The 25,938-nt window shown below is 42.8% G+C and overlaps 1 protein-coding gene across 2 annotated transcripts in view; it reads left to right on the forward strand.

The window, feature by feature from the left end:
• Positions 1-25,354, forward strand: part of LOC128744478 (SR-related and CTD-associated factor 4) — a 35,370-nt gene extending 10,016 nt beyond the window's left edge. The window contains exons 3-12 of one of the 2 annotated variants that reach the window (XM_053841522.1): positions 372-638; positions 702-1,103; positions 1,229-1,289; positions 1,383-1,438; positions 12,381-12,702; positions 12,948-13,223; positions 13,291-13,558; positions 21,634-22,613; positions 22,683-22,850; positions 22,968-25,354. In XM_053841522.1, coding sequence (XP_053697497.1) covers positions 372-638; positions 702-1,103; positions 1,229-1,289; positions 1,383-1,438; positions 12,381-12,702; positions 12,948-13,223; positions 13,291-13,558; positions 21,634-22,613; positions 22,683-22,850; positions 22,968-24,058 — 3,891 coding nt within the window. In that variant the 3' untranslated portion in view covers positions 24,059-25,354. The remainder of the gene's footprint in view (positions 1-371; positions 639-701; positions 1,104-1,228; positions 1,290-1,382; positions 1,439-12,380; positions 12,703-12,947; positions 13,224-13,290; positions 13,559-21,633; positions 22,614-22,682; positions 22,851-22,967) is intronic. The other variant, XM_053841523.1, reaches the window with a different exon arrangement.
• Positions 25,355-25,938: the final 584 nt, after the last annotated feature.

A 25,938-nucleotide genomic window follows, 5' to 3' on the forward strand; every position in this document is an offset into this window, starting at 1 on the left:
ATACCTCTAGATGTGGGTTTATTAGTGGGTAGGCATATCATGAGGAAACAATGCTAAATTTGAAAAATAGTGACGACCTTTTACAGATAAGGGAAGAATACAATTTGTCAAGACAGCTTATGACAATCAATGACACAAAGACTTCACAGAGCAATCTTGGATGATATTGGCCCAAGGAATGGCGTACAATTGACCGAAATGTGACCGGATCGAGACTCAATTAGCAACACGCTACAGTTTTTCAACTCGCAAAAAAAGTCCACGCTCGTTCTGATAGTATATCAGGCAGGAAAGTTCCAAATAGTTTCGATAATGTTGGTGTAACTATTAGAACAAACTGCTTCACTGAATTTGATATTTTTCTTTCGCAGAGCAAAATCATCCGTGTACTGAATCTGTGGCAGAAGAACATGGTATTTGCACCGGAGGTGATCCAACCGATGTTCGATCTAGCCAACCCGGAGCATCCGCTTCACCTGCAGTACAATGCGGCAATGGCGGCTGCCGGTGCAAGCGGAGCCAGTGGTGCCGACCAGTCCGGTGCAGCGAACGGCATGAACACGTCGGTGTTGTCCCACGATTCACCGGGTCCAATGAGCCACGATGATCATGGCAATTCGACGCAGGCTTCCGATACGGTAAGTTTGCTTTAACATTTTTCAAACCCGTTCCGTTGCTTAGCAATACTTCCTTCCCCACAGAAACCGTTGGATCCAAATACCATCCGGCAGCTGCAGCAGTTCCAGCAAATCCTGATGCGTCAGACTAGCGGTGGTGACAGTTCGCTGGGCGGTGGCAAAGATCAGGTCAAATTCAACAAAAAGCTGTTGGACTTCGACTACGGCAGTGAGGACGATGACGACAAGAACTCCCCGTCGCTTCCGTCGACAACGCTGCCCGATGGCAGCAACATTGCGGCCATTCTGTCCGATCCGAACGTGCTGAAACAGTTGCAGAACCTGCAGAAGCTCAAGCAGCACGAAATGGAGGAGAAGCAAAGCAAGCTGACCGAGATGCGCCTGCAGGAGGAAAAGTTCGAGAAGCATCTGGCCAGCGTACTCAAGGTGGCTAGCACTATTAATACCCAACAGCAGCTTATCGACGTAAGCTACCCGTTGTGTGTCTGTGTGTTCTAATGTTCGCTTTTTCTTTTCTTGCTCCTTCTTCCTGTTATGTCCTCTTCTATTCTGCTCCTTTCGTTTTGTTTTTTTCTTTTGAATCCATCTAGAAACTTCCATTTGCCAACGAGTGCGACCTAAGCCGACAGCCGCCGATCGATCTGACGCCGGGTGAGTGCTTTATCCGCTTTTGCTACTGTTTGTAATGGTTCTAATGTGTGCCTTTGTTTTTTCTACTTTCTTTCCTTTTTGTTTCCGCTGTAGCCACTCCTACTGGTAAGGATACCGCTGGAAATGACGACTTCGATGTGGTTACAGAGGTAATTATCGACGATAAGTTGCTTTTTGTTCTTGCTTGGTGAAACTGCCGATGCGGATTGTGTTTGTGTATTGGAACTGATGAAGCCAGTTTTCAGTGAGTAACTGATAAGCCGAGATGCCAGAAAAAGTTACCGGAAAAATGCGATCTCCTTGAAAATTGGTAATGTTTTGGACGCTCTTTTTTGACAAATTCATATGATTTTTGCAACAGACGTTTAGAATTTTTTTACCAATCTAATCAATATTTGAAGATTTTTCACATTCACTATTGATCGATGGGTAAATGTCGGAAAATATCAGAGTCAAAGGTTTAACTAGCTATATAATGACCTTTGAGAAAACGGAACGCGGTGGTCAGGCCTTGAATAGCTTATAATATATTGGTCATTTTGAACTATTTAAATATCTATTGTACCACGAAATAGTCGGACTGAGCGACGTCCGTTGTCCGAACACTGGTGATCGCACGACATGATCTGGACATATCTTATTCTATTCTGAAACTGCAATCCGGCAACTAGGGGTTGGACTCTTGTTAAATCCAGAGGCTCATGTTGTTTTGATGAAAGGGGAATCGACAGAAGATAAAATGCCGCAGGATAGAATAATTGATAGATTCATTTGAGGTGGTCCGAGAAATGGTGATCCTTTGCCACGTTCGAATAGATCCTGTTAACTAGAGAAAGATGGTTTTTATAGGGTTTTGGTTGGATGGTTTTAAAAGGGTGACATCCAAATCTGTTTAGGTGACTCACGTAAAGATCGGCTTGCACAACACGGACTTTGAACGCATCATGGGACGCCGCTGTGGCATAGGAAAAATGAGTAAAAGCGGAGAGCTGTTTGCAAAGACCCATGTGTCAGGAATGATTCCTTTAAGGTCTCTTGGCTTCCATGAGATGGTCGAACAGACGGTTTACTGACGAAACGGTTAGGATCGCCTACGAGCAGAGCTTTACGAATGCGACCCAGCAACCTTTTGACAACGGCCATCACTGCATCATTTTCAAGGTCTGGAAAGAAGAGAATCTGCCGGAGGAGCTGTGCTACGCAGCCCGTACTCGTGAAGGCTAATTTTCTCATACGTGCGTATTCGTTCTAACGAACAGACTGGCGTGAGCATCTCTTTCGGACTCTTATTCTTAGTTTTTCATTTTTTTGATACCCTGCGACGAGATTTTTCGTGGATGTATTTAGCTATCAGCCACGGTCCTCGTCGCGCTCGCTCGTTATTACAACTCGAACAATTGATACGGAACGCTCACGATGGCCCGCAGTCATACCCGCGAGTGAAGCGAGGGCGTAAGATGAAGAAGACAAAAAGAAGTAAAGTAAATTCTGCAGCCGTAAATCCTACGTACGCTCGCCGGTTGTTGGCAGCTAACGAGCTGTTGGTTTTATGAGTGGGTTGCGCAGAACAATGCTACGAGGCTGTGTGCTCGCGAGTGTGTCTATAACAGATTGTGTGCACACAGCAACAGCGGTTGTTTGCCGTACACTTGCGTCAGTGGAGGAAGCAGCGTTGGATGCTATGCATCCCACACTCGCGCGCGTACGGGTCGGCATCGTTTGCTTTTCGCTCGATTTGCAATATTCCGGAGGAGTGGACGGTAGGAGTTGTTTGTCCCATTTACCCGACCCGACCAGACCCGAGAACGCCCGGATCCTGTTATGACGTAGTTTAGTTGAATGGGCTTTAAGGAAGTTCCTGCCACTATAGTTTTTCGCCATCCCCGTAATTGTGCTTCGCTGTGAAGTCCTTAGAACAGAAAACCAGAAGACCAAATTCCTTTGGAATATAGCGTCAAGACTTTGCTTTGCTTTGCTTACCAATTTCTAGGCTTCGCAGATGACTTTGATGTTATAGCCGTCAATTTTACGATAGCGGAGTTAATTGATCTGGAAGCGGAAGTTAGGTGGATGGGGATAACAATGAATGCATTGAAAACCAAAAATAGTGGATCAAAGCAGAGGAGGGAGACGATACAAAGCCCCGATGATGACGACATAACCACCGAAACATCTGGCAAGTAGTAAGGCGTAAGATAAGCCGTCGCCGATGCTAATGTGTTCTTGCTTTTTCAACGTTGATCTGATATGCAGAGTAAGCTTGATATTCTCTTCGACGGGTCAAGGGCAGCGGTTCTCATAACCAATGTCACAAAAACCAGGTCGCTGGAAGTCAACACCAATAATCCGTCTGAATCCACAATAGCGCTCCAACAGCTTACTGAATACCTAAAAACTACTAGCTAGTATCCTAAAGCAAGTTTTCGGCACGTTGCGGCTGGCGTGAGTGATAAAATAGGGCACGGAACGATTTATGTAGCGTTGTACAGTACTGAAGGTGCTGTAACTAGTTCTCCGATGCGTTATATGCAGGAAGGAATTGTCAGGCGAGGCCGAGCCAAGATGTCGAGTCTTTCTAGGATCTAAGGGCAGTCGATCCAGGACGTCCAAATATTTGATGTGAAGTCAGCTCTGGCTATGTTCCGACGTATTTGCAGGGTGTCCAGGTTGAATAATCAGCAGCGCTGTTTGCAGCTTTTTAGTCGAAGGCGGATCGTTCCACGGTAATACGGGCTTTATACGGGTGCGGGGTATTTAAGATTGGACTGAAACAACGCACAGAAGAGCCATTTCAAGCAATAAATATTGTTGAAGTTTTTACAGATACGCACAATGAGTTCCACGCTACTGCAAGCCTGTTGAACGAATAAAACGAACAAACGAACAAAACGAATTTGGAGTCGAGCAGTATCCCAAGATCTTTGATGGAATTTACACGACGCAGAAGTACACTTGATAGTCGGCATTCAAACATTATCGAATTCAGCTTTCTCGAGAACGTAATTACTTCGCATTTCTCGGAGTTTAAACAATTGCACCATCCAGCGGATATCAACAGCTACTCCTGAAGTGCGAGAGTGTCCAGTGAATCATTGACTTTTGAGAACAGTTTTGACTTAAGTTTTGACGTTGGCGAACGCGAGGCGTTAAAAGTACTATGTTAGTTAACATCATTAAAATAAATAAAAAAAAACAACGGTCCGAGATGGCTAGCTTGTCGAATTCCGGGAAAAGCTGTAAAAGCTGACGAAAGTACGTCGATAAATACATTAAGGAGACGATTCGACCGATACGCTATAAACCACAGGAGAAGCTGTCCTTCAATACCGAGGTTGTCCAGTTTTGCGACGGCGCTTTGATGATTTAGCTTATCAAAAGCGGCGGAGAGGTCCGTGTAGAAGACGTCTGTCTGAGAACGGTCGTAAAAGCACTCCATTACGTAGGAAGTGAGTGTTAGTAGATTGGTAGATATAGAGCGCCTGGGCATGAATCCGTATTGCTTATCATCGGCGATGTACCGTTGGATGAATTAGGATATTGGAACAATCCCAACGAGCGCAAACAGTTTCAATAATGCCACATTCATAACGCATCCTTGTTACCATTTCCAAGTAGAAGGAAATATACCTGAGCTAATCGATGAGCTAAATAGACGGAAATACCAAGGCGTTAATACATTTCTTTAAAATGATAGAATCAATGGCCAATGGTCAGGTTAGTAAGAGTATCGCAGAGATTGGGGACGCTGCTTAGTGCAGTAGATACTTCTGTTGATACTTCAGACAGCTTCTCATCTACAAAAACACTGGAGAATTCCCGCGAGAACAGTGGGCAAACTATATCCCAATTTGTAGCAATGTCATCTCCAAAAAACATGACTATTGGTAGACCGTCGTCTTTCCGTTGGGCACTTAAGGCAATGTAATGTAGTGTTTATCCAAGGCAGATGCGGCTTTACGCGTATCGTTTTTTATGGCACATGGCGGTTAATAATATAATTTAAAATGTGCGAAAAGATCAAGCCGACGTTATTTACATCATTCTCATCGAAGGCTGCATCCCAATCGATACTGTTAAAAAGGCTTTGAATCGCGTCAAAATCGGCACAGTTGAAATCATAATAGACCATCCTTAACGAGTGGAGCAGGCGCCAACACTAGCAAAGCCAAGATCCAAGCAGCGTGCGTTTTCATTGGAAATTTTGTTAATTTGCTGCACAGTAGCAGTACAAACATCAGGATCTCGGAAACCGGTGCCATATGAGCCTTAAGAAAAATGGCGTCGTTTACCCAAACCGGTGGGAAATAGATGACTCACAGGTATAAAGAGCGATCGGATAATTTTATCATCACCCAAACTGGCTCGACAGGTAGCCAATCGTTGTGTTCCAAGACAGAGGTCTTGAGTTTACGGTGAATTACTATTAAAACGCCGCCGCCCGTTGAATTGCGATTGTTATGCACACTCCGGGTGTTCAACAATCCACTGTCGATGTCACCAGCGTCCGATAGAAACAGAGTCTCGGAAGCGCAGGTGAACAGGATATACGACTGGACTATGAGGGATAGGTCATAACTTTTTACTGTGTCTAACTCATTAAATTGTACGGAATGTTCGACACATTAGGAACTACACGAAGTCTTCTGGACAACCTGAATCGTCCAGGATACGGTAAACATAAATCGATTTTTTTGACATTACAAATTCCAAATTTAATAGATCTGGCATTGTTGTTCTCTGTTATCCTCTGAGTCAAGGTATACGAACTCGTTGACTACCTCAAACACATCCCCGTCGATTACCACGGTACTGCCTAAGCTGACCCTGTCGCGCTTCGTCTTGCCTGTCAGCATATTTTTTATTTTAGACGTATTTATCTTCAACCCAAGCAGAGCGTCTTAGTCTGGTGTACTGATGATCTTCCACCGCTTTAAATGTTCTGCCAACAGCATCCACGTCGTTGACAAAGCAGATAAATACAGTCATTATTGAAAATCGTGCCCGCATTTCATTCACCGCTCGTCTTATAACACCATCAAACGTAATATTGGATAACGGGCAGGAAAGACCATTTCCTTGTTGAACTTTCCTGCGTGATTCGAATGGGTTTGACAATCCATACGAGCTTTCACACAGCACTGGAACCCATCCTTCGTAGCCATGATAAGTCTAATGAGTTTACCCGGAAAGCAGTTTTCGTACAGAATTTTGCATAGCTCTGGTCGGTTTACCCTATCATTTGCGGCTTTGAAATCGATGGACAGGTGGTGCGTGGGGACTCGGAATTCGCGGCACTTCTGGAGGATCTGCCGCAGGATGAAGATTTGGTCCGTTGTAGACCGACCCTCCATTAAGCCGGCCTGGTAACTTCCCACAAATCTATTGGCTATTGGCGATAGTCGATGAAAGAGGACTTGGGACAGCACTTTGTAGGCGGCATTCAGGATAGTGATGGCTCGGTAGTTCTCACAATTCAGTTTATCACCTTTCTTGTAGATAGGGCAAATAACCCCGTCTTTCCACTCCTCCGGTAGTCGTTCCGTATCCCAAATCTTGACAATCAGTTGATGCACACAGCCGGCCAATTTGTTCGGGCCCATTTTAATAAGTTCCGCTCCATTGCCATCCTTTTCCGCTAGATGGCTTCTTTAACTTCCTTTATCGTTGGGGGTGGCATATCTTTGTTGCTTGCTACACCAATGCGGTCGCTTCCTCCGCTATTATGGTCTTCCGCCTGCATGCCATTCAGCTGTTCATCGTAGTGCTGCTTCCACTTTTCGATCACCGCACGTTCGTCAGTCAAGATACCTCCATCTTTATCTTTGCACATTTCTCTGTTTTTTCTCCTTGAAGAGTCGGGTTTGCTGCCTCCGCTTCTTTTTGTATCGCTCCACATTCTGACGGGTAGCTTAACGCAGCATTTGTACCCGCGCTGCGTTCTTCTCAGCCAAAATCTGCTGGCATTCCTCGTCAAACCATTCGTTACGTCGATTCGGTGCCACACGGCCTAGGACGTTCTCCGCTACGCTGTTAAGGGCTATTTTCACGGCATTCCAACAGTCCTCAAGAGGGGCTTCATCCAGCTCCCCCTCTTCCGGCAGCGCGGTTTCGTGAGATAACGCGTAGTTTTCGGCGACCTCCGGTTGTTCACAACAGATAGTTTTTGACGTATCCTTACCATCACTAGGGTGTGATACGAATCAATGTTAGCGCCCGAATAGGTTCTGAGGACTTCGACCGATCCTTTTTTTCTACCGCAGTCACGCTAACGCGCATTCAAGTTCACACCGTCCGTTTAGTGGTGGAATACGAACGCTATGCATAACACAACTGGCAGTTTGATCAGTCAAACGGCGATTGCACGCAGTAGAACGAAGGCGTTCTTAAGCTTTTTAACATTTTCGTTTCGATCAAGTTGCCTTTACCGTTTGGAGCAGCGAATGACTGCAAAACAGTCAAATGACTGGCAGTCACCACCTAACGAAAAGCAACCGCACAATCGTATGATTCAATACTACAAAAAAAAAACAACCACTACATGTGCATGGAAGAAGTCGGTTGGACTCCGTCCAAGACAAACGAATATTTTGCTTGCGTCGGACCGACGTCCGGGTGACAAACTATTACTGTGAGCAGCCGATTTGGAGACAAAAAGAAAAACGAACAAATACGTCACCGTATGCTTCCAGTCAGTTTGCAGTTTATATTCTCAAAACGCAAAGCAAAACGGGAGATCGACTGTTTGATTTTGCTGAGATGCCGCATGAATTGTAAGACGGCAGCAGCGCAAGCGGCAGATTGACTGGATTCAAAAAACAGTCAAATGATCGTTCAAAAAGCGGAGTTTGAATGCGGAAAGTTCGCATTCACGGCAGTCACATTCAACTTGCGATCCCTTTTCAAGCCCTGGTATACTTTAAAAAGAACTAGGAGTGGTAAATGAGTTCGTGAATTCGAAATCACTAGTGACCACGCCTAAAAGCACGAGAAAAGAAATTCAACGACGCATTCTAGAGTAGGCAATCGAGCTCACTTTGCCCCCATCGTAATACGTTTTGATAAAGAACCCTGATTAAAGCCGTAGTTCTTAATGAACCTGAAATTATGATGCTGGTTATGGAGTACATACATATTGGCGTGTTCGTGCGGAAGGTCCTGCGGAAGATCTTTGGTGGAGTATAAACTGAAAGCGTATAATGCCGAAGGTGCAAGATAAGCTAGTCCAAACCCGATCTGATATTTATAATTTGTAATTGATTATCAATAATATGACGACAGTAGGTCTCATAGTCAATGTCACAAAGGTCGAGACGCTGTGAGTGAATACTTATATTCCCTTTGAGTTCACAGTAGGGCGACAACAGCTGGCTTCCAAGTCGGCCTCCAGGCACGACACTGGTCTATCTAACAAGCAAGTCGAGTAGGATGGTAGCAGTCCTAGTCCCGCAATTGTCTTGTACTCTGCCAGTGGGCGCGAAGCCTTTCGAATAAAAACAAACAGGAGCCAAGCTCCGAATGTCGAATTTTGCACCATGACTTTATTTTGCTTTATGCTTTGCGACACAATAGCTTGTGGAGCTGGAAACCTTTAAGTCCTTCAATATCCTGGCAACCAGATAACGTCAGACGGTGGCATGGATCAGGAATGCTAAGAAGAGTGACCTACGAGATATGGTGCACAAATTACAACAATTCGGAAATCCACTGCTTCCAGCGTCCAATAGAAACTGAGACTCGAAAACAGCGCAGGTGGACAGAATATACCACTCGACTGGACTATGCAGGAATAGCTCATAACGTTTTGTTGTGCCGATCCGGCAAGTATGGACTAATAAGTAGCTTATTAAGTAGTACGAAATGTTCAATACATTAGAAGGGAGAAGCAGTTCTTCGATGAGCATCTCAATGGAGTAGATGCAGAAGGAGGCGAAACGGAAGTTAATCTAGGAGTGCCCATGGAAGATAGTAATGTTCCAGAACATGATCTCCAAGAGGTCAAACGAGAAATCGGGTTTCGGAAGACCAACAAAGCTGCTGGTAAGGGCCGTCTACCGGTAGAGAAATGCTGTTAACGGCTTTATCCTGGGTTATTATCGAGATTTGGGAAGAGAAAATGCTTTCGAAGGAATGGACGGAAGGGGTGGTTTGTCCCACATACAAAAAGCGCTGCATAACGTTGGTATACGCCGCCTACAAGGTACTCTCCCAGATCCTGTTACGCCGGCTGTCATCGATAGCACAGGGTTTCTTAGGGAATTACCAGGCGGGCTTCATGGGGGATCGCGCAGCTACGGACCAGATTTTTAACATCCAACAGAACTTGCAGAAATGTCGGGAGTAGGTACAACGTGCCCACGCATCGCTTTTAATTGATTTCAAAGCAGCATACGATACAGTCGGTCGAGACCGTATTCGTATTCTATGCCAGACTGAAAACGGACTCTTAGAGGCACAAACGCGTGCTACCCTCGGACGGTAACCGTTGACAGCGGCGAACTAGAAGTGGTAGATAAGTTCGTGTATTTGGAATCGCTGGTGACCGTGGGCAACAACACTTGTAAGGAGATGCTGCAGTGTATTTAATCAGCAAATTGGCCTGCCTTGGCGTTCGCAAAACACTAAAATTAGGAAGCATACGTCGCCGTATACGGTACAATGTACAAAACCCTCATTAGACCGGCGGTGCCTTATGGACTTGAAACCGTTGTACTACTCTCGGAGGTCATATGCGTCCTTGCCGTGTTCGAGCGAAAGGTACTGCGAACGATATTTGGCAGAGTACAAATAGAAAGCGGAGAGTGGCGCAGGTGTATGAATCATGAGCGACAGGCACTGCTTGGAGAGATTCCCATTGTATATCTGGCGAAAGTTGGTAGGCAATGGTGGGCCGGACAACAGTGCGACGAAAACAGTTCTTTTCAACTACCCCACCGGCACCAGGAACTGGAGGGCTCAACGATGGCTCGACCAGATCGAAAGCGATTTACGACTTCTGAGACGACGACTGGAAAATTGGCTACGAGTGGCCCAAAATCGAGTTGATTGGAGACGACTGCTCGAAACAGTACGACGAAGCCCTCTGTGTGATTCGAATGAACTCGACAATCCACCTGAAATTCGAACACAGCACTGTATACCATCCATCGCAGAATAAATCAATTTGATGATTTCCGATGAAGCGGAAAGCTGTTCTCATCTATGATTTTCCATAGCTCGTTTCGGTCGATGGTATCATGTGCGGCTTTGAAGTTAACGAACAAATAGTGCGTAAGAACCCTTTTAGAGGATCTGCCACAGTGTAAATATTTTATCTGTTGTAAACCACACGTCCTTCATCGAAGCCATCTTGATAAATTTGCATAAATCTGCTCGATATTGGTGATTGACGGCGGAAGATGATTTGGGATAGCACTTTGTATACCGCATTGAAAACGGTAATCGTTCGAAAGTTCTCACAATCCAACTTGTCGCCCTTCTTGTAGATCAGGCAGATAACCCCATCTTTCCACTCCTCCGGTAGTTGTTCCCTATCCTAAATTTCAACAATTAGTCGGTGCATACAAGTAGCCAGTTTTAGTAGGTCCATTTTAATAAGTACCGCTTTGATGTCATCGAAGGAAAGAGGAAAGGGTTCTGGAGTTTTTCTAGATATTCTAGATTGCATATTCGTAAAGATACGAGCCGCTCCGTTTGCTACTTAATGTACAAGTTATAACATTGGCCTAAAAAAATTTCTTCGGTGGAAATTTTTACGACTTTTGAGGGACCAATTTAGTCGCAGACGGAATGTTGGATTGACCTAGATGCTATAAACATTGTGTAACTTATTATAGGGATTATTCATGAACTCCGTTAAATTTAATGTTATTCTCGAAATCTTGGCCTAGTGTACGAATCCATGTGACATTTCATTTATATTTCATATATTAGTATTTTTGTTTTTTTAAACATATCTTACCTACCAACCCATCTTTTAACTTGATTTTGCCACAATTTGATACAACTGCCACATAAATTCATCGAGTTTTAGTCCACACCGGAAACAGTATCGATAAATCCTCTTCACAAGGATGTCAAATAAAATACATTTTTAACTTTTGAACATTTTTTAGAGTTGAATTAGTTAAACAGGCAATGATTGGATTATATACAAACTTCAATGAAACATAAAACTCACATGTTAAAAAGCAGTTCAAACACTTGGAAAAATAACTCCCGTTAAGCCCGAAAACATTCATAGTTTCTAACCAAACAAAATTTGCTTTTGATCTTTAAAAATCGCCATTCGTTTCTGCAAGTGTGATTCTCAAATTATTACAACGATATTGTTAGAGTAGAGAAGAAATGTTTTGCTGGTGACAATACAGTTGCCACTAATTTGTAAAGCTTTATTGAATTCGCCTGATAGCTATAGATTCTATCATTCGATGTTCTGATGGGATGTGATGGGCCTTCTATTGTTAAACATTTTATTGGGCTTCACGAACATGAAAAAAGAGGATATTGGAAGATATTGTTTGAAGATACTCATTCTCTAGTGAGCTGTAGAATCAACATTCTTGAAGCATTGATTGTAGTGACTTGACAAACATTACTATACACATACCAAAAAAAAGACCAATTATAAAATTGAATGGATGTTCTGTCCAAGTCTCAAACCAAACTCCAGATTGCAAACCTAAGTAAGTACACTAAATCATTTGCAATTCATCGAGAGAGTTCGCTTGCGCTTCCAAAGAACGGCTTACGAGTTGTAAGTTGTGTTCTTCAACACCGGTAAGTCAAACTTTTTCCCACTCACTTTTGCTGACAATTCGGATTCATGGTTCTCCAACGCACGCAAACATAATTCGTTACGCCATTGGAAATAGTTTTACAAACGCGCCCTAAAGAAACACGTTGCAAGCAATTCCGTCCGTTCGTTCGTTCGTCTTCAACAAGCAGAAGAACAAAAACTACTACTCTTTTCGGTCAATATCTGATAATGTTAATGTTAACTCTTTTCTGTTTCGAATTGTGCGCTTCAAACACGCGCGGTTCGAATCGTTTCTTCCGTCTGCTTTTTTTTTCTTTCTTTCTTTCAATCTTTAGGTAATCAGCGATACGCGCAGTTCGTCACCCCGCAGCACGGTTCCGGATCAGTACCAGAAGTCCAGCGCCCCATCGCGCCGCCGGAAGAGCCGATCCCGCTCGCCCAGGGACCGGCGCGACCGAGACCGGGGAGGCCGCCGGCGGACCCGTTCCAGATCGCGCTCTCGCAGTCGGTCGCATTCGCGGGGACGTGGCCGTGGAGGACGAGGCTCGTCTCGTGACCGGGACCGGGCAAGCCAGAAGGACAAGGAACGTGACAAGGAGCGGGAACGAGAACGCAAGAAGCGCGGACTGCCGGAAATTAAGAGGGAACATCTCAGTGGTAAGATATCAGCGAATCAGCGATAAAGAATGCGCGCGATTCTTTCTGGAAGCCTTAGCACGGCTGAAAGATTGAGGAGCGGTTTGGATTTGAAAGAAAAGAGTAGTGCTTTTGTTAGATTTGCGCTTTGCAACGTGTTTCTGCGCGAATCGAGAGAGAACAACGGAATTAATGTGTGCTTTCCATCTGTTTTCTTGTTTGTTTCTTCGGCGAATGATGATTTAATTGCATTATTGCCGTATCAGTGTGCAGTACAACGCTGTGGGTTGGCCACCTTTCCAAGCTGGTGCAACAGGAGGAGCTATCCGATACGTTTGGAAAATATGGCGATATCGTTAGCATTGATTTGATCCCACCGCGTGGATGTGCGTTCATTGTAATGAACCGTCGCCAGGATGCGCACAAAAGCATGCAGAGCTTGAAAAGTCACAAGATGCATGGTCGTGCGATAACCATTTCCTGGGCTACCGGTAAAGGTGTCAAGAGCAAAGAGTGGAAAGATTACTGGGACATCGATTTAGGTTGGTTTGGCGTCTTCTGATGGCGACAAGCGCGGTAGCTCACTGATTGATTTTCGTTTCCCTACAGGTGTCAGTTACATTCCGTGGAACAAACTGAATCCCAATACCGACCTGGAGAGTTTGGAAGAGGGTGGCATGTTCGATGAAGACACCATGCCTCAGTGGATGAAAGACAAGCTGGCTAGCGATAGTAAGCAAAAAGACGTCGATACTCCGCCGGCGAGTATCGTGAATCCTTTGTACGGCGTCGATACCAGTCAACCGCCTCCTGCTGCTCCGATTATGGGTATGCCGCCCGGCATACCGGCACCGTTCCCGATGGGTGGTGTTCCGAGGTGTGTATTAGTTTACGACAGACAGACCATTCAGCCTTATTCTGTATTCCAACAAATTTCGACTTGTTTCGAACGATTTTGCTTGTTTGATTTTGCTGGCGGAATGAAGAATAGCACTCACTTTCAAGTAACCTAGCCGTTGGAACACAGAATAAGGGAAATTCTCTTTTATATATAGACACTAGCGTGCCCAAACATATACAAAAGGTGAAGCATCCGACGAGAAGAATGTTTTGGCACGGAAAAATTGAGTAATCGTAGAATGGCGAATCTATTATTGATTGAAGTTTTTGGAGCATCTTAGTAGAATACGAAACCTGGAATTTAAATAAAAGAAAACTAAACCGATTTAATACTACTATGCATATTTATTCTTGACAGATACGTATTTCGAGTTCGAAAACAGACACTGAGGAAACCTGCAAGTTGTAGGGGAAATACGACTCTGTCAAGAATAAATATACATAGTAGAATAAAATTGGATTAGCTTCCTTTCATTTAAATTCTGGGAATGAATGGTGGAACACATATTCATACTCACGTTCCCCGTCCTCTCTGTTGGCTCCCTCCTTGTCAGCTCCATTTTTCTGTCACGTAGCCAATTATGCATCGGTCTGGTTTCTGAAAATCCCTATAACGGAAGAGAAACAAAGACTTTTTTCATATAGCCCTGCTTGAATTAGAAGTTTAATCCGAACATGAACACGAAATTAGTTACGAAGTTATACTGGAAATTAGAATTGATCTCTTTTCTGTTTTGTTTTCCTTCTTTTTCAATCCTATTTTGTAACTTTTGTTTCGTTTGCTCTTCTTGTCTGTGCCGTTTCCTTGGGTTTTGCTTTGACTTCCTTTAGTTTCTCGTGTTTTGCTTTAATTTTTCCTTTCTTCTATCCCGTATTTCCTGTTTCATTGTTCATTTTTTCGTATCCTGCCCATTATTCTTATTTTCAGTTTTGTTTTCCATTATATTTTTCACATTTTTTTTTCTTTTATCCTTCGTCTGTTCTGTTTTTTCCTATTTTAAAGCCCCATTTTCCGTTTTTTCTGTCACGAATATTCTGTTTTAGTTCCCTTTTTTCTTTTCTCTACGGTTTTCCTCTTTTGTCGTTTTTAACTCATTCTGCCCTAGCGTATGAAATTGCATACCACGTTTTCAAAACCTGTTTACTGCTGAATTTCAGAAGTTAGCATTATAAATATACCACTACAAGAGAGATAAAACATCAATGTGATGTGTGTGTGTGTGTGTGTGTGTGTGTGTGTGTGTGTGTGTGTGTGTGTGTGTGTGTGTGTGTGTGTGTGTGTGTGTGTGTGTGTGAGATAATCTGTCAGTTTTTGTCATTTCATCTATATTTTCAACAGTGCAAAGTTGTGATGAATGATGGAAAAAATGTTAAAAAATAGCGAAAAGAATGTCTCTAAAATGCAAAAAATGGTCTGCATTTTGTGACGAAATATTACCTGAAGTGTAAAACAGTAATATCTAATTCAATCTAATCTAATCTCACACTAACGCAACCAATTCTTGGAGGCATCCTGGAAAATGACGATTACTTGAATCAAATTATTTTTCTTGTCAACGACCAGGCCAACTGCGCAGCATGTACCGCAGAGAGAATTCCAAGGAATCAAGTGGCTACAGGTTACAATTGGCCAAAGATATAGCGCCTTATTTCGCTCTCTGAAAGTAGATTAGTTTACCAAAAAATATTAGTTCAAATCATATAACACTTGAAAATAATGTCGTGTGGTTTAATGGTTGCCTAAAACTACATTTGTAAGGTTAGGAACTGAAAACCGCACGACCCCACACCTCCTACCTTGGCTACTCAATTATACAAATTGAAGTATTTCCATGTATGGCCACGTGGAGGCGCTAGGTAGGGGCTTGGGATGGCTAGAGCTATGTTGGGCGCTTTTGCTAGTTGCCTTCCCCATTTCATACCCTTACCTGAAGTGTAAAATAGTATAAATATGTAAAGTCTATCACAAAATCCAGTAGGAAATATGTAAACAACTTTGTAATTTGGTTGTTTGAAACTGAGCGCCTGCGATATTTTGACCTTGGAACCATTCCAAATGGCAATTTTGAGTTTCCCGCATCATGCAAGCCATAAAACGATGGGTTACACAGTTCCACTTCATTTGGTCCAAATTGAGATATACCCCCGAGATTTGTTTTACCTTTTACTCTAATCCATTTTTCCTGTTTTTCTTTCCTTCTTTTTCTGTCGTAACTTTCTCTTTGTGTATCCCGTTTGGCTTCTTTTTACCGTTTTCCTCGTTTCCTTGGTCGGCTTTCCTTTTTTCTTCCGCTATTTATCTTTTCCATTTTAGTTTCACTTGTTTTCTGTACCATCCTTTCTTGGCTAGTTTTTCCTCTTTTCCTTCTTTTCCTGTCTCGCTTTGTGCGCTTTTCCTGAGTCCTGATGAATGAAAAACAGAGATTTTCATGTCTCGCTTTTTTCTGTTTTTCTCGCTTTTAAGTTCGTTTTTCCTCTTTTCCTGTCTTGTTTTTAGTTATTTGGTCATCAAGTTTTTTTCGGTCCCAATTTTTTTTCTTTTCTCGCATTTTAACTCATCCTATCTCGTTTTTGGTTTGTTTCGTTTCTCCTCATATTATGTCCTCCTTTTCCACTTTTTCTGTCATGTTGTTTTTCTTTTTTCTATTTTGTCTTTTATTTTTTCTTTTTCTGTCCCATTTTTCCTCTTTTTCTGTTCATGTTTATCCATTCTGTTTATCCTCATTTTCTTTCTCATTGTTTTGGTTTTTCCTTTTTTCTTATTTTCCTTCTTTCCCCTTCGGTTCATCTTTTTTTTTGTTATGTTTCTTCGTTTTTCCTCTGTTTACTTTTCCCGTTTACTTCACTTTTTTGTGAAACCCCTCTCCCTCTGTTTCCAGCCTGTTTTATCACTTTTTTTATGCCAGTTTTAGTACTTTTTCCCACGCGTTTATCATTTTTTTCTAGTTCATTTTTTTCAGTTGAGTTCAGTTCAGTTCAGTTCAGTTCAGACAAATCACGTGTGCTTTTTTCCGATTGTTCGTGCTCTTTTACGATTCTGCTACTGTCTTTTTTTGCATCTTTTTCTGAAGTACAGCAGGAAACGTGTAGAACCACGCAGGGTCCCTAGGGTCTTGCTCGTTTAATCTACGGGAAACTAACTCCGGCAAAAGAATGTGCATCTTTCTCTCTTAGTCAGCCACACGACTCTTTTATTTTCACATTTGCAACTAATCTGTGGCCTTACCTTCTGAGTAGTAAAGGAGTAAAGGACTACCGGTCAATATCTTCCGAGACAAATCCAGATTCAGAGTATGCTAAAACAGGATGTGCGGGATTGGGGCGATGCATCTCCCCCCTCCCCCCTTTACAGAGTTGGTTGCGATCAGAAGAAGGGTGTGAGCAGCAGTTAGCGTCGCTAATATAAAGAACCACCGCGGTAATATCCGTTTACTAAACAGTAGATACACTTCATTATAAAGCGTTGCCTTGTGTCAATACAATTTTTTCCATTACACTTCATTATTAAGCTTCCCGTATCAAGATTCGTTACAAGACTTAAAAAAAAGACAAACTTTAATACAATTTCTACTACTAAAATCTGTATTACGTTTTGTTGTTTAATATATACGCTCTTAGTCTTTTAGTATATATGATACTCTAATTTTGCCTTTCATTCAAGCCTTTCATTTTACTCGTATGGTCATGTTAGCACTAGTTAATAATTAAAACAGTTAGCCAACAGGTGGCCACTCAGTCGGAAAAAAAACCGGGAAAAAGCCGGGAATTTCACAAATAAACCGGGAACTACCCGCCCAATAAGTTTTTTTCAATAGTTGCATTTTTTCAATCAAAATCTTCAGGGCGTCTTTCGGGTTTTTTTATCTCGCCACTTCAATTTGACTTCAGCTCAGTTCATTCGTGACTTCTACGGGAATGTGATTTGAACCCGAGTCCTCCACTATCCTCTTGGTCCGATTAACAGTTCAATTGACCGAAGTGTGTTAGTTCGGCTGGCCAATACCAAACTAGCAAATGGCACCTTCACTGGTCGTTCACCGAGCGGAAAATAAAATATTCCAAAATCCTATGGAGACTTGTGAGGCATTATTATAAACAACTCTTCTCTGAATTTATGCTCAAGACTTCAAACTTTTGCAATTTTGATTCAAAAATGATTTCAGACAGTAAAAGTGGTGAATTTAATGGTTTTAACATATTTTCTACAATCTTAAAATAAAATATAATCCATAAACCATGAATTTCTAATACGCATTTTGTTAAGATTCCATCTGTTTGACATAACGCATCTTGACATTTGAAACGGGCAATAACAAGGGGAAAATTTAATCAAATATTGGATAATGCGAGAAGCAAACTGACAGTGAAATAAAATTGTGCTATAGACTCTTAATTAAAATAATCCTATCGAGGGAACAATCTAGTTCTATCTTGTCCCACGTAATGAACATTGGACGATTTGTTATAAACCATTTGGACTTAAATTGGAGTTAATGGTACGTGTTCCACCCCAGTGTATCTGATCCTGGACACGCCACTTATTAACCTTTTAACGGGCAACATGGCAAAAACAATGCGATCAAGCTAATGACTATTTTTTCATGAAATTTATCTCAAGAGAAGCTCAAGTTTTGATTTTCATGCAAAAATATTTATCCATAGCAGTGTCAGAAAACAGATAGCCTTAATTCTCTCGTTTTTCATATCTAACGCTCTACCCAGATATAAATCACTCATAGAAAAAAATTAAGATCAATCATTTTGCTCTAGATGACCCTTTTCTTCAAAAGTACAAAAGGAAAAATTCGCGGAACAATTTTTTCGCAATTTACCTGAATTCTTGTTTCTAAAAAATGATAACTCTTGAACATATCAATTTCAAAACAAATTTCGTATGTGGCTCCTAGACTTCAGAACCGAAAGCTATATTTATTTTATTTCGTCAAACTTATTAAAACATACAGCCGCTAGAGTGTTAACGGAAACGTTGAAAATAAGGATATAGTCGTAAATCTAAGGTTATTTCGAAACGGACACATTCGGTCGCGTATATATTTTAAACCGTTCTTTCAATCGAAACAATACAAATACAAAAGAATTAACATTAGGGGTATTCACGCAGCGCTTGCTATTTTGCGTATACGATGTATTCCGTGCATATACTGCCGTTATTCGTATAACGTTCCCAGTTTCTCTGGAGATGCAACTGTTATGCGAATAGCGGCAACATACATACGCAATACATCATATACACAACATATTTAATGAAAAACTGAAACGAACTATTAATTAACATTCGAAGGAATTCTCTCACTTTACTGTTGATACCGCTCATCAGCTAACGCACACCTTCTTCAGTCATGGTCTTGGTCAGCCGATTCCATCAATTCTATTTCTGGCCAATGTTTATCATCTCCCAATGCTCCCTTCATCTTCAGCTTCCGCTTCATTATCGCCCAATACATCTCTTGGATGGAAATGGGGATCACATGGTGGATTTGGTAGATTCAGCTCTTTTGGGATGAACTGGATTTCATTGTCGTTGTTTCCCTTGGTGGAACTAGGAGGGGGACTAAGCTTTCCAAGAGAGATTTAGCGCCTCCAACAAAATAACGATTCAGTTTTTTCAACTTAAAAATAAACTTTAGTTAGAGAAGTATGAGTAATAAAAACTTGAGTGCAATTTTTATTTGCATCGCTTTTATAAGATCCGATGCTTTAATGTGCATTAATTTGACTAGGGTGACCCTTCTAGAAATGAGCGCCACTTCCGCCAATGGTTGTATCATTGTAGTATGTCCTTGTTACAATGGCGGCAAGCTGTACAGATCTTGTTAAAACGTAATTGGACTATAATAAGGTGAAAGGTAGAATCTGTTTGTAGAGGCACTCCCTTTGGTTTTCTAGGTAGGTTTTCTTGCCACAGGAACTGGTCCCTATCCCTAACCAAATCATACATTTTTTCACGAACTTATCCGCAAAAACAAACCTGCATCCACTTGGAACCATCCCGCGAGTAGGAGCCTCAAAGAACTTGACCCACGATAATTAGTTATAATCGACTTTCGAATAAGTTTCACTTCCATGATCCATCGCGCTTCGTCAGCACCTGGTTGTACAACTTACATGCTCGAATTCTGGCCATTTGCTCGGTAACACCTGTAGCCGTCCAAGTTCGCCGCATAGGATAGCAGCCAACATTCAGTTTTTTCTCCAAATCAGTCTGAGATATTGGGATTAGCCTTGACTTACCGAATGAGCTTTACCCGCATTTGACGATCAAGGGTTTCACACCGACGTTTGGTTTGCACTTTGCGGGTAGTCATGAGAATTTTCTAACATATTTTGTTAAGAAGTTTTTGATAACTCACGCCACTAAACCTTTGGGATAATCCAGCAGCTTTGCCTTCTCCCAAGTTGACGCTGATGGATTTTGGAGTTGATTGTGTCAATCATTTTTATTTTCTCCTCTTGCATGATAAATATTTCGGAACCACATTAGTTTTAGACTACAAAAAAATATAAACCAAACAGAACTGTTTACAAGCAACATAACGCAGTCAAAAACTTGCATATTCGACTAAGAGCACCGCTATCGCCAAAATGAATTGCCCCATTTCTAAACGATATAAGCTTTATTTAAATTGATCAATTAGGTATCTTTATCAAGAACTCAAAACGGATTCTCAAACGATCAAACAATTTTAAAATACTCCGACTAGTTGATGAAATTTTCGGTCGGTAAAATCATACATAAACCGGGAAAAAGTCGGCAAAAAACCGGGAATTTGAAATTGAGTGGCCACCCTGGTCCTATTACATACTCTGAAACCGGATTTTTGTGCCGGAATATATTGACCGGTAGTCTTTTACGTAGTTCGCACAGAATTGACCGTGTTTATCATTTTGGTTCCAATCAGCAAACCTTTCACAGTCGCGTCGCGGCTATTATTTTGCAAATGCAGCGCGACAGTGTTTTGTTTACCGTAGCGAGCCACCGCGCTGCTACTGAAAAGGGCCACACGATATTTGAAAACGTAAAAATAAAACAGTCGTTCTCGGCAAGTCCAGCCGTGTAAGTAGTAGGAGCCCTGCGTTGCCCTATACATTATGGTGACAGCGGTGGGATCTGCATCCACGCCATTACTGACTGGTGCTACAGACGGACTACCTGTGGATCCATCGGTAATCCATCTGTGGATGTACTAAGAGAATTTACTTACATTTTCATCAGCCGTGTAGCTCTATGTTGTTTGGTTTATGAGATATGAGTTTTTGATTATTCAGGAAAACCGAGCTATTCAGTCAAAACTTCATGTAATCATGAAAATTTTACCATTTAAAGATTAAAAATTGACAAATAAGAAAAATATTTTGGAAAGGGAGGAAGCTGGGGCTCTCGCATCCACGCTCCTTCGGTTGGTACCCGAAGGTTTTACTCACTTAACTACTGCCGCCCGTCACATTAGGTAGTCTGATAACTAATTTTGGTTTATCCTCCCAATTCTTTAATTCCCCGTTCCGTATATGCATCACACACTTCCCATGCGACGATATTACTTTTGTTTAATTGCTCTTTGTTTATACCACCGAGAAGATAGTTTGTTTTCAAATCGGTCAGTGCGATAAAAATTGCACTTGAAATTATGCATGAAAGTGGACGTTGAAATTAGGCTACAAATTAGTGAACTTGAAGTAGAAATTGAAATTGGATTTAAATTGCACTTAAAATTGTATGTATTTTGAATTGTTGAAGTCCAACTAGGCTTAAAATAGGATTTGAAATCTGTCTTGAAATTAGGTATGAAATTAGAATTGAATTTGAACTTGAAAATAAGTTTAAATTAGGTTGAATCTAAACTGGAAATTACACAATTCATTCATCGTAGAAATTATTTTGCTTTACATTAAATTTTACAGAAAAGGTGGGGCACGTGCCCCAGTGTGCCACATCCGGGGCACGCCGGAATTTCAAATAATCCTTCGATCACTCCAAGTGTTCAGAAATTTTAAACGATGCTTCAACCAAATCCTTTCCTTCCATTTGTCTAGATTACCGATGATGGGTCTTCCGCTCGTACCGGGTCTCGGAATGAACGTTCCACCGCCGAACCTGCTGATGGGTGCCGCCGCCGGCGGTATGAACAATCCGCCTCCGCTGCCCATGGGGGCCGGCTTCGGCGTGCTACCGCCTCCTCCTCCGGCACACATCGGCGGAGGTATGGCTACCGGCGGTGACGAGATGGACATCGAAATGGAAGACGAAACCCCCAATCACGGACCGGGTCCCAACATACCGCCACCGATGCATCCGCATCCGGCCGGTATGCCACCGGCTAATTTGCCATTCTTTAATCAGCCCCCGCCGCCATTGTTGCCGCCGAATCCAGCAGCAGCAGCCGCAGCAGTAGCTGCTGCTGCAGCTGCCGTCGGAGGGATTCCGTTCGGTGGAGGAAATGATGATGATCGGGAACAGAATAGGCACCGCCAGCAGCAGGCTGGCGGGGGGCGTAATCGTGAAGAGTTTGATCGTCGCGGTAGTCGTGACCGCGAGCGAGAGCGAGATCGTGATCGTGGCGATCGGGATCGTGAACGGGACCGTGGAGGACGTGGTGGAGATCGGCGTGACTTTAGCAATGATCGTGACGGAGGAGGTGGTGGTGGTGGTGGAGGACGTGGTAGAAGAAACTTCCGCGATGGGAATGAATCCCGTGGCGATTCCAGTGAGCCCCGTAGTGATGGGAATGAACGTGCCGAACGTTCCAGTCGTTGGGGTAATAATGAGCGTAACCGAGGTGGTCCACCGCAAGGCGGTCCCGGTGGCCCAGGGGGTCCCGGAGGTCCTGGTGGTCCTGGTGGGGATGGTGGCGCACGCGATGATAGGCCTCTGTCGGAGCGATTGCGTGAATTGGCGGAAAGAAGCGCCGGGGAAGCAAGCGGAGGTCAACCGCCGTTCGGCGGTGGAGGCGGTGGTGGTGGCGGAAGGAATTTCAGAGGTGGACGAAACATGAATAATAATGATGGTGGTGATGGTGAGAGGAAAATTCTGGCTTTTTTATGTTGAGCTTGAAACTGATTGTGTTTTTCACTTCAATTATCAGATTTTAACCGCGGCGGAGGAGAAGACTTCGGACGTCGTGGTAATTTCCAGCAGGGTGGGCGGTTCAATAATAACAACAATAATAACCAGCGTGGTGGCGGCCGGTTCAACAACCGTGGTGGTCCAGGATTCATGCAGAACCGACGAGGTGGCGGTGGTGGTGGTCCAGGTTAGTTGGTGTAGTTTTTGTTTTCAATGCTAGAACTTGTTGGTATAGAAAAACCTAACTTATATTATTATTTGTTTGTTTTTCACTTCTATTTTTACAATTTTCCGTTTTACAAAGAAGGCGACATGCAACCAATGAATATTATGGAGCTGCTGAATATGAATTTGTTCCCTAACAATGACCAACAGCAAGGATGTGATGATGACGACCAGCAACAGCAATTCTTTGACCGTGGAGGTGGTCAAGGTGGTGGTGGAGGTGATTTCAATAATCGTCGCTCGAATAATTGGAATGATGGAGGAGGCCGTGGTGGTGGTAATCGTGGAGGACGTGGTAATTGGAGAGATAATAACGACGGTAACAACGGCGGTGGCGATAATAACGATAGACAAGGAGGTGGTCGTTTTGGACGCCGTGATCAAAGAAACCAAAATCGTCGCGGTGGTGGCGGTCGCGATGGCGGCGGCGGTGGCGGTGATCATCAGGACGAACAACCACAACAGAACTGGGATCAGCCACAGCAGCAATCCGGTGGCGGTGGTGGTGGTCGTGACCGCGGTGGTAGAGGAGGAGGCAATACTGGAAAGAAGTGGGACGACATCGATGATTCATGGGATACTGAGGCGGATATGGTTCCGATTCCAGTCCACCATCCAAAGCCACAGCAGTCGTCACGCGGCAATGAATCACAACATCGTGAACAGCAACAGCATGAGGACAAACAGTCTCATTCCCCACAACATCAGGGCTCACAGCAGTTCGAACCAGATCAAAACGAAAGACAAAACGTAAGCGAGCAACAAGGTGCTGGCGACGTCCCAGCTCCATCGCAAGCTGAGGAAAGATCACAAGAACAACCCCATCAGGACCCGGAGCCACCAAGAAAGCGCGGAGGAACTCCGCTGTTCGATGAAAGCCGTGACATTGTCAGAAATCCTAGCCCACCGAGGCAAGAACCTGAACCAGAACGAGAATGGCGACAACCATCGCCAGTTCAGGAACAGCAGCATCAGGCCGCACCTCAGCTGTACTCGCCATCACCGCCACCCCAGGCACGGGAAGCGGAATCTGCTGCTCCAGCTCCAGCTGTATTTAGTAACCCAGAGCCACCAGTGGAACAACCGAACCCGGAACCGGCACCGGCACCGACTCAAGTCGCTGAACCGCAAGAAGCTGCTCCATCTGAAGCACCCGCAGATGATGCTTGAATTGTGTAACCTGAAGACACACAAAGCAGGTATTCAATATGGAAACAAAATTAAAATTGCAAGTTTTTTCAAATAGATGTCTAGAACTAATTGCAATAGCTAAATTCTCTCATCTTGCAAAGTGAAGGTCATTTAATTTGTTTTTGAACTACCTAATCAATTGTTTTTCTTTGTTTTCTAAAGAGTTAATCCCAAAAGGTTTGAAGGATTAACTTACTTTCGGATTTTAAAACTTATTGAAACGTTGAATAGGGCCTGCATATATTTATTAGTCAATCAATCGCAATGATTTTTTTTTCATGCAAGCAAAAATTGATGAAATTACACCTACCTTTTTGATGATGAGAACGTAGAGGATATAATAGTTTGAATTTAGTAGTTTTTACTCACCCAAATCGGAGAAGTGCGCATTGAAATAAACACACACTTCGACTACCAACCAACTATTTCTATATATATACGCTAATCTTTGAACAATGTTTATCGATAACTGAAATCAAGGAATTCGGTCTGTGATATTTTGTGCAAGTGAAACCTTTTAGTAGTTGCATTTTATCATCATTTTTAGTTCAGGTTGTGAAAAATCGTTCATAATTGGACTTTAGATAAGACGCAAAAAAAAGAAAACGGAAGAAATAAATCATTGAAGAGATTATAACCGGGAAGTTTGCTTGTTTGCCGTCAAAGTAAAAAGAGCAGAAAGAACAGAACAGGATTAGAACTTAAAGCTAGCTAACTAACTGTCACGAAATTAGTGGAACGAAGCGCTAAAGGTAGGTGTTTAACCATCTCTGCGTGGGAAACTCGCCGAGGGACGAAGCCACATCGCGTTCGTCTACTGCCAGCAGTCGGAGTCGGAGAGAGGAGTTGGAAGAAATAGACTCGCGCTTGCACTCGAGTTGAGTGACTTGTGCAAGGTACTGTGAACAAAGCTTTTGCCCCCTATATTGGTATCATCAGATGATTTTATTACGTTTGTTAGGTTCTATAACTGTATGTATTACAAGCAAAAATGTATAATAGTAATTACGTAAGCAAATGCCGAAGATTTTTCAACCGGATTGTGGCAGAAAAAATTGCAACAGGCAAACCGTACTAGACAGGAAATGATGAAAATGCACTACCTAAATGACACGAGATCGCAAAATATCACAATGACTACAACAGTTTTTGACCATATTTGATCGCACGCATATAGTTATATATCTGCTCCCTACTGAAGGGACAATCATGGATAGATAACCTTTTATAACGATAAGCAACAACATATTTCAACAATAAATAAACATCTTTACGTTACTCTAGCGAGTGGTTGAAAATGCTCAACCGAATCTTTCATTACCTTTGATGGTCTCGTTGCTTCCCCCTCAATTGATTTCCCTTTCCCTTGTTCCCTTTTCATTCTACAGCTTGCTTGCATACCGCAAGCAAATAATAGAAACACTTTACCCATGTTTGCAAGCAAAATTTGGAAAAGGTCATGCACGGAACACGTCTGGGGGATTGGGATTGGGAGGAGAGACTGTAAAAGTCAATAGAACCGTAGTAGAAAACTAGTCCAGCAATTGTCCTAAGCACTAACAGTTGGCTGCGAAGTCCAAAAGAACCTGTACCTGCCCAGACGGAAAGGGCCAAATAAGAAACGTGGACTTTTTTTTTGCTTTGCCATTGCGGGAATTTGGGAAGTTGATTATTTCAGAAGAGTAGCTGGTAGGGTGACGCCTTATCATAGCATATGCATAAAGGACATCGACTCGAGTGTAAAAACTATCGAGGCATTGGTCAATTCGGCCTATAAGGTGCTTTCCCGTATCCTCTTTTCTGTAGATTGAGACCGTTAGTGGAATCCTTCGGATCCAGATGTTTACCCTGCGTCGGTT

This window comes from Sabethes cyaneus, chromosome 3, assembly GCF_943734655.1.
Source record: "Sabethes cyaneus chromosome 3, idSabCyanKW18_F2, whole genome shotgun sequence".
Classification (NCBI taxonomy): Eukaryota; Metazoa; Arthropoda; class Insecta; order Diptera; family Culicidae; genus Sabethes; species Sabethes cyaneus.